At 37.7% G+C, this 10,151-nt stretch overlaps 1 protein-coding gene across 1 annotated transcript in view; it reads right to left on the minus strand.

The window, feature by feature from the left end:
• Positions 1-10,151, minus strand: part of MYBL1 (MYB proto-oncogene like 1) — a 38,729-nt gene extending 28,578 nt beyond the window's left edge. Inside the window, exons 1-2 of the mRNA XM_029923921.1 lie at positions 9,731-10,151; positions 13-118 (exon numbers count right to left, since the gene is read on the minus strand). Coding sequence (XP_029779781.1) covers positions 13-118; positions 9,731-9,750 — 126 coding nt within the window. The 5' untranslated portion in view covers positions 9,751-10,151. The remainder of the gene's footprint in view (positions 1-12; positions 119-9,730) is intronic.

Genomic DNA, 10,151 nt, shown 5'->3' on the forward strand with positions numbered 1-10,151 from the left:
TCATGTAATTACCTCATCTCTTGTCCATTTCACTCTGTTCCAGAGTTTCTTCAATCCTTTTTGCTGTGGTACTTCATAATCATGATCAGCATACTGGAGGTCATCATCCTCATCCTCACTAAAAAAAAAAAAAAAAAACACACACACAGACACACACACAAAAATACACAATTAAGGGGGTGCCTGGGTGGCTCAGGTGGTTGAGCATCTGACTCTTGATTTCAGCTAAGGACAAGATCTCATGGTTCATGAAATAAAACCCATCGGGCTCTGGACTGACAGCATGGAAACTGCTTGCGATTCTCTCTCTTCCTCTCTCTCCACTGCTTCTGTGCAGAGCACAGGTGCAATCTCTCTCTCAAAATAAATATGTAAACATAGAAAAAAACATAATTGTGAAATCAAGAATTTCATTGAATCTGTGTATACAGGTATGACTGAAGAAGCCACCCAGCCTAACAACATACGTCCAATTAGATTACCCAAGATATAAAAAAGTAAGGGCCATACAATGGAGAGTAGCTATAGTTCTTACTGACACCAAGAGATGATATGCCACCACGGGTCAAGAGAAAACCTTTATCTCATGCTGAGGAGTTTGAGTTTTATTCTTTATTTGACCTTTATCCTGAAGGGTTAAAGGACCTTAAGTAAGGGAGTAAAACACAACTATCTCATGTTTCAGAATAATCACTGGCAGGACTGTGGAGAAATGGAGGAAGGAAGACTAATTAGTAATTTTTTACAAAAACCCAAGTAAGAAATTAATAGGGCCTGACACTGGTAAGGGTAAAATACAAAGCACTGTCATATCCAGTTAAAAGAACAATGGAAGAAATGATCCATTAACATTACCAATAACAAAAACAAAAAATATAAAATATGTAGAAACAATTTGAATATACAAGATCAAAATTTAGTAAACAACAAAACACTGTTGTGAGATACATTAGACCTGAACAAATGGAAAAACATTCAGACCCCATTCCTGGATAGGAACAGAGTTACAGATATCCATCCTCCCATTAATAAATTTAAATTAAATAAAAATATAATTATATTTTCAGAGGAATTTAGACATGCTGATTCTATAGTTCATCTGGAAAAATAAGCAATTAGCACTACCCAGTATGAAGACATACTGTAGAGAAACAATAAGTAAAACAATAGAATTGGCACACAAACAGATACACAGATCAATGGAAGAGAATAAAACATTCAGAAAAAAAATAAAAGCCAAATGGGAATTGGGTAAATTTTTAACAGTAACATATCAAATCAGTGGGGTAAAGATGGATTTTTCAATAAATGGTAAGACACAGGGTAGCTATTTTGAAAAACAAATGTTGAATCCTGCTTTAAAATAAAAACTTTGGATGAAGCACATATATTTTTAAAAAGGCAACCAGGGGCGCCTGGGTGGCTCAGTCAGTTAGGCATCCGACTTCGGCTCAGGTCATGATCTCGCGGTTGCTGAGTTGGAGCCCTGCGTCAAGCTCTGTGCTGACAGCTAGCTCAGAGCCTAGAGCCTGTCTTTGGATTCTGTGTCTCCCTTTTTCTATGACACTCCCCGTTCATGCTGCCTCTCTCTCTCTCTCTCTCTCAAAAATAAATTTTTAAAAAAGGTTTTTTTAATTACAAAACAATTTTTTACATGCAACCATAACAGTCCTATTTAAAAAAATAGAATAGGCCCAAGCGCCTGGCTGGCTCAGTCAGAAAAGTGTGCAACTCTTGATCTCAGGGTCATGGTTTTAGTCCCATGTTGAGTGTAGAGATTGGTTCAAGAAAAAACAAACTTAAAAAAACACAGGGTAGGGGAACCTGGGTGACTCGGTTAGCACTGAACTCAATTTTGGCTCAGGTCATGATCTAATTTCATTTCGTGGGATTGGGCTCCACATAGGGCTCTGTGCTAACAGCGTAGAGCCTGCTTGGGATTCTCTCTCCCTTGCTTTCTGTCCCTCTCCCTCCCCTGTGTGAGCACATACACTATGCCTCCACACATTCTCTCTCCCAAAATAAATAAATGAACTTTTACAAGACCAGTGCTCTAACCCCTGAGCTATGGAGCCAACAGCAAATAAATGAACTTTTAAAAAAATAGGGTAGAATTCCATATTTTTATGTCCTTGAGTAGAAGAGATCTAAATATAACCAAAATCAAGAAACCATAAAACAATAAACAACCTAAAGTAATAATAGTGGAAAGAGAAAGAAGTGCATGAAAATAACAACTATTAAAAAAGTAGAAGGGCACCCGGGTGGCTCAGTTGGTTATGCGTCTGGCTTCAGCTCAGGTTATGATCTCACAGTTCGTGGGTTCGAGCCCCACTTTGGGCTCTGTGCTGACAACTAGCTCAGAGCCTGGAACCTGTCTTCAGATTCTGTGTCTCCCTTCTCTGTGTCTCTCCCCTCCTCTCCTCACTGACCCTCCCCTGCTTACACTATCTCTCTTTCTCTCAAAAATAAAACATTAAGATAAAAAAAATTAAAAAAATAAAGTAGAAACAAAAAGATTTTGCAAGGAAACAAGGATGACTCCAAAACTTCTGGCTTTGGGAGCATAAACAGAGCTATCCACCAAATGAAAAATAGAAGGAAAAACAGAATTTTGGGAGGGAGAAGAGAATGAGGAAAGTCTCAGGCGGTTTTGGACTAGCTAATTTCAAGGCACTTGAGAAATATACAAGTGGAGATATCTAGAATAGCAGGCCAATATAAATATATATGTAATTTGTATATATGTAATTTCCTTGTAACCAATTTTACAAATAGAAAGAGGTCAAAATAATGTTAATTATATTATTTAACCAATATATTAAAAATGATCACTTCAACACAAAATCAACATAATTCTGAACTACGTGACATTCCTTTTGTCTCACTAAAGTCTTCAAAAATCTAGTGTGTTTTTATACTTAGAGTACATCACAATTCAGACAAATCACATTTCAAGAGCTCAATAGCCACATGTGGGAAGTGGCTATCCTATGGGTTGAGCAGCTCTAGAAGGCAACTGGGCGCATAGATCTTCAGCTCAGGAAGGAGGCCTTGGGCAGACACGCAGTTTTGACAATCACCAGCATACAGAGAACAATTAAAGCCATGAGAGCACAAATCCCAAGAGAAGAAGGCGGGTCTTTATAACAAACGGAATTAGAAGATTTTGAGTAGTTAGAAGATTGAATACAGTCATGAGCATCTGAAAATAACAAGAGCTAATATTTATTTAAACTTTCTAAGTGCCAGACATTAGGTTGTCTATGAAATCTCTCTCTTAAAACCCCACAACCCCAAGAAGGAAATATTATTATTCTCATTTTACAGACTAGGGAGACTTTTACTTAGAAAAGTAACTTCTTGCCCATAGTTAAGCCAAATATAGCATGACTGAACTCCAAAATCCACTACTTAACCACTACACTACCACACACTGGAAAAATAGGGAAGAGGATCCCAAGAAGCTGGAAGACACCAAAGACACTGGAAGAACCAGGTTCTAGTTATAACTTAACTACTTATTTTGGATCCTTGGACTTATTAACCTCTCAGGGCTTTAGTTTACCTGCTAGTGAAATGAGCACCTACTTGATAGTGCTTCTTTAAGGATAAAATTAAGTGAAAAAACACATAAAATACCTCATGGAGGATGTGGCACAGAGAGGTAGTTCAATATTAGTATTATGTGCATAGCCTGAAACACCAGTAATATTCAAGATTAGTTCTATTTCTTTCTTTCTTTCTTTCTTTCTTTCTTTCTTTTTTAATTTTTGGTACAGAGAGAGACAGAGCATGAGAGGGGGAGAGGCAGAGAGAGAAGGAGACACAGACCCGGAAGCAGGCTGCAGGCTCCGAGCTGTTAGCACAGAGCCTGATGTGGGGCTTGAACCCACGAACATGAGATCTGACCTGAGCCGGAGTCAGAGGCTTAACCCACTGAGCCACCCAGGCGCCCCAGATTATTTCTATTTCACCTCTTATCCAGAAATTCACTCAGATTTCAAACAGTTAACATTTGATGATTTGTTTAATCTTGATGTAATATATTTAAGAACATGTGAGCAGTTCCTAATAACTACACATAGTTTAATTCTTACAAAACTGAAAAATGAAGGCCTGATTTAACATATACTGTCTACAGATCCTTTGCAGGAACTTGATTCCCCCTTGATTTATCAATTCTATAGGACCAAAATTCTTCATATCTAACCAAACAAGACACCAAGATCCCCAAGTCCTCTATCTGTACAGCTGTCTATCTATCCCTGCTTCAATTCAACACATTTCAACATTCCCATGCTCTCTCCCTATAGCCACTGTTCGTAACAATAATCGGCCAGTCTCACTTTCGTATATGCTTGTTTTGTTGAACTAATCTGAAAATAAAAGTTTAAATTAATACCTGTTATTTGCTGCCATCTCTAGCTATCAGAAATATCACCTGATTAGCCAATAGGAAACTGTTAAAATGGAGATGGTTCAGGATCCAATGATTTCATAAATTCCTAAGGCTACCAAACCAGATAAAACACTAAATTAAAGCTTTCTATCCAATTTGTATATACTCATGACCTCTAACCTTCACTCTTTAATGCTCATCACATATGCCAACCTTCCCAACCAAGCAAAGAATAGGTTAAGGAGTACAAAGGCCATATCTGATACAGTCACCTCTCAGCAGCAAGCACAGTACCTACAACATTTTTAAAATTAATGATTAATGAATGATCTCCCTTACTTTTACTTCCCACTTATTAAAAAGGACATTAAAAATCCAAATGCACCTCCAAGCGGTAGAATTCAGTACAGAATGGGTTCTTTAGGCTATCTACTAATAATGCCTAACCTTTCCTAAAACTGTTTCTACCAACACTGCCATCCCAAACAGGATTCAGTCGTGCTTTCTTCACAGCTTCACCTCTTTCTGCCTTCCCCTCAGATTGCAACAGCTTCCACAATAGTATATTTGAGATAGCTTTTAAAAAATGGGTTATTTCTGGACCAAAACAATATTTAATTTGGGGAACTGCCTATATAAATCTTGAGTACTCAAAAAAAAAATCTATATCACACCTAATCTGTACAAAATTCACTGTGGGTTCTTATCAAAATATTTTAAGGATATGAGTCCAAAGATGTTACTCTGGTCAAAAGATTAGTTTCCAAGGAGCAATTTTCCTGAAAACTTGTTCAACGTTAAAATTCTGCCTTATTTTTAACCATACTCTTGATTTGTGAGAAATTTCTATTTCTACATGCGGTTTCATTCTCTGTTTTGCATCAGCATGGTCATCAGTTTCAGACAGAGTTATACAGCCCAGTCAAAGTTCAGGAAACTGGGTTTTTTGAGTGTGTGAGTATGAGGGAGGATTAAAGTAGAATTCTTAGAATCATCTCTCTACCACTGGGACTTTCCTAGAGTCTATCCACCTATCAACTTCTTAGTTTTAGCATAAAGTTATTTCTGTATTAGTAATTGTAATTACTAATTAGTAATATTAACAATTAGTAATTGTTAAAGGATGATGTAACTTTTAAATAAGTGTGACAGAGTAAGATCCTAGAAAACTATCAATATCACTAGTTACAACAGAATGATGCCTGAGAATGCCTACAATTTGCCAAAAAAAAAAAAAAAGGGATAAAACCCCACAAGTAATCTCACCAATAGTCCACTTCCACCATTTAACAATTTAAAAAAGTCCCATTGCTTAATAATGGTTAGATACCATCAAAACAAATCTGTCCTATTTTTCGGCCTTTCAGTATCATCTTTAAAGCACTTCTATATTACAGCAATCAATAATGATAGTAACTAAATAAAATCCATTCCCTACCTTATAAACAAATAAGCCATTTTAATCTAGAGTTATTGATCTAGAAGACAGCAAAAATGGGTGAAATTATTTCTCCAATCACAAAGCAAAAAGAGAAGAGGAATTTAGTTTCTGAATCTTCATCCAGGACTTGGTTTCCAAAATTACTCCACTAGTTCTATTTTTTAAGTCAAAGAAAATACTTACTCTATAACTGTCTGATATATAAGCTAAGCACTACATTCAGATGAAAAGATTTTTTTTATTATGAATGAAATGATTAGGATGATTATGAAATAGCAAAATGAAGTGCATGCACACATACACACATAAATACTATGACTCATTACACCAGGAAAATGGTTAAGAATAACTCTACACTAGGTATGACCTAATAGGATATTACAGTCGTAACTTACCCTGTGAAATAATACACAAACTATTCTTGATAATATTAACACAAAATACTTGACAATATTAAAATAAAACATTAGGGAGAGGTTCAATTTTAAAGGACACTAATTATCCCATCTAAAAAGAGTAATATAAGGTATTGAAAGGAAGAATTTGAGAATTTTTTAAAATTTACTTTTATTTGAAAAGAAACCACTGGTTTGAAATTAGAGATTTATCAATTGTTCTATAAAATTGGCTCTAATAAAATCACTTCAACTTGAACATAATATAAACTACAAACTGCATCAAACCTGAAATTTTTATCAAAATCCAAAATTACATCTTTATTATACTGCCTTAACAGGGTAATTCTACATTTTTTAAAGTCCAACTGAATTCAAGATATGAAAATTTACCAGGTTGATTTAATAAAGTGAAAACAGGCCACCCAGTGGTTAATATTATGTACTGCATACATGAATATTTTCTTTTCAAACCTGGGCTGCAAACTAGCTTCATTATAGTAAGACAAATTTTACTTCATTTGACCACTATTAATAGCAATCCAGAAATAAATACTGAAGGGAATTTTACCTTAACTACTGATAAACAAAAATAATGAGAGATTTTTTTTCCTTTTTATTCCATTAGTGTATATATTTTTAAATGAGCAACGATGATTACAAAAGGGTTCAGAACAGAATATATATTAAATCTAGAAGTTACCATAACGGCCATAAAATCCAAACCCCTATAATTAACAGATTTAAAAACTGGGATATAGAGTTCACTTGCTTTCCTAAAACAATATTGCTAGTTAATAACAAAGCTGATTGAAAAATCAGTTCTCATGTTTCAGTATTCTTTTCACTCATAACACTCATTCTGCTGGAAACAACCCCTCCCACATGCATATAACCAATGAAAAACATTTTCCAATGCAAAATCTGGCCTTTACCTTTCCAGTTTAGTACAGTTACAGATCAAGTTTATATACCTGAAACCCCCAGTGGGATATAAAACTACTTAAAGTCAGAAAACTAAATGAGACTTTTCTTTTATGTAACTCAGAGATACTACAGCCATCTAAAACAAAATCAAAAGAGCAACATCCTTCAGTTTCAACCTGAGGTAGTTTTTTACTCCTTTTTTCCCATATTATACATAAAAAGTATACTACAGAATTTATGCCCATAGTCTTATGTAAAACTTTTCTGCAGCAAAGTATACAATTTGCTCAAATACTTAAACAGTTGTATAGTAGAGATCTTAAATTGACTAAATTATTTCCTTTCTCATTCAATTATAAATTAGATTCATAGTTATTAAAATATTAGGCAAGAGGCATGAGACTAGACTTTACCCAAGAAATAATTTCTCCTTCAAAACATTTAACATTTTATTATCTTCTAAGATAAATAAGACCTATTTTCATATATAAGCAATATAATTTAGAGCATGAAACATTCAAGTATGAAGACCCTAAGAAACACACCATTCAGAGATGATGATTTCTCACCACATCCTCTACCTCTATACTTCCATAGGGAACATAGCTTCACCCCCCACCCCCCCACCCCCGCCAACATTTAATTACTCCAGTCTTACTACTTTTTAAATCATTCTACAATCATTTCAACTCATACAGCTGAGAAGAACAAAAGTCAACATTACAATTAATGTTTAGATTTCAGGGCTCACAGTACCATCAATAAAAGAAAACCACCTACACAGGCAAATTAGTCATTAAATCACTTCTCCTTTCTTAGTCTATTATTATGAAGAGAACAGACAAAATAACTGGAGAAGGCAGGGTTCTGACATTCAAGCATCCCTGTCTAAACATAACTAAATGCTGAAGACATTCTTTCAAATAAGATTAACATCAATACGTATAGGTAGATAATGCCACACAATGAACATACACAAACTTCCATTATTGACTTGACATAGTCATGTGTCACCTTGTTTAATGAAGTTAACTTTATTTTTTAAATTTTATATATTTAAAAATCCAAAAGAAAAGGCCTAAACTAGTACCTCAGTAATCATAATTACAGGAGCTTTCAATATTGTTTTTGAAGATTAGGAAGTTAATTAGAGCAGCAATTCTCACCTGGGTGATTTTGCCCCCCCTTCAACATGCATTTGGTAAAGTCTGGAGACATATGATTGTCACAACTGGGGAAACAGGGTGTTACTGGCATCTACTGCGTAGAGGCCAAGGATGCTGTTAAACATGCTACAAAGCACAGGACAGCCCCCTCACCACAAAGAATTATCTAACCCAGTATATCCATAGTGACCAGGCTGAAAACCCTATTCTAGAGGTGGGTTTATGGTGTGTATATGTTTATTTGTACCACCTCAAGAGTTCGACCTATACTGTACTTGCCACAAAATAAGTCTAACAAGGACTTAATCATACATTTTTTGGTTGATTTCTGCGAAAATACCCTACATACAGGAGATGCTAAATAAGTGAACAAAGCAACACATATTATGTGTAGCTACTGCCAGTTTTAAACAGAAATCTGCAATGAATGAATCCTAGTAGTAAATTTAAACTTTGGAAACACATCTCTAGTTAAGACTTTAAGGCTGTGGACCTAGATAAACAAAACCATTTGTAAATCCTACCAAACATCTTTTAAGGTTTATTTAACAGTAGTGACAAAAGATACCCTAGTTTTGTGCCATCTAAAGTGTGTAGCTACTATAGCAACATATAAATAAAAATTCGATGAGTAAATTCCTTTTAGCAAGTTTCCAACAGAAAAAAATACACCCTACCTCTGGGCAACACTTAGTTACAGTCAGAGCCAAACACGGGCACTAAAAATATTCAGTGAGTCAAACATTGTTTTAAGATCAAGCTACTGGTCGTAACAGTGTGACATCTTGCCAACAGAAGATATTAAAAAGATATAAAGTTGAGAACATTGGTTTGGTAACCACAGAACACATCGAAAAGGTCCACTCTCATCAGCTATTCCTGAGGGGATTTTCCCTACCTGTCAAGGAAGCAAAGATAGCGGAGGAGTCCCAGCGCAGGTTTATCGCATAGTTCCTATTTTAACTGGTACAGTAGTTCAGAAAAAAAGAGTCTCTCCGAATACCATTTTCAAGTCGTCCGGACTGCACACTAGTGCTAGTGCTACGTGCGCAGGGTCCTCCCCAAAAGCGCACAGACTTACCTGGCAACAAACTCCGACCAAGAAGTGGCTGAGCGAGATCGGAGTCTGGACGTGCGCTGTGGGGAGAATCAACTCCAAAAGAGCAACGTGAGCATTTGTTACTCTCTTTCTGCGCCTTAAACATAGTGGTCCCCAACTCTTCACACGTCTCGGCTGCGATCCGGCCGGGCGGCCGGCCGGGCCGAAGCGGCGGAGGAGCAGCGGGAAAGAAAGCCTCTGCCCCAGCTGGGGAGGACCTGATGGGGACGCACTGAGAAAAGGAAGAGAATCTGAGCCGACACTATGCCAACAGGCCTGCGTCAAAGGGATGTCACCCACCTGCGCGACCTCTTCGCCATCCTTCAAGTACCGCATAGGCGCGGGCTGGGCGGGGACGCACTTCAGCCTCCTCCAGCCTCAAGCAAATGCTCCTTGTCCTCGACCCTCCAGCCGCTTCCCTCGCTCCCACTCCGAGGCGACCAAGAGTGGAACGCACGTTCCCAGCAGGACAGATGGACGGAGGGGCGGACCGCGACCCGCCCCCGGCCCGCAGCGCTACTCCTAGCCCCGGCCCTGCCCGGCCCGGGATGCCACCAACATGTCAGCAGGCACGCTCTTGCCCTCCTTTGGTCCCTCCCGCCGCCTCTCAGCCTCCTCGCTGCGGTCCCAGCTCAGCTCCACGGCGGGCGCCGACCCCCCACCCTCACCCCGCAGGGAGCAGCTCTGCAGGGCTCGCAGCCTCCTGCAGGGTTTTGTCCGC

This window comes from Suricata suricatta, chromosome 15 (assembly GCF_006229205.1).
Source record: "Suricata suricatta isolate VVHF042 chromosome 15, meerkat_22Aug2017_6uvM2_HiC, whole genome shotgun sequence".
NCBI lineage: Eukaryota > Metazoa > Chordata > Mammalia > Carnivora > Herpestidae > Suricata > Suricata suricatta.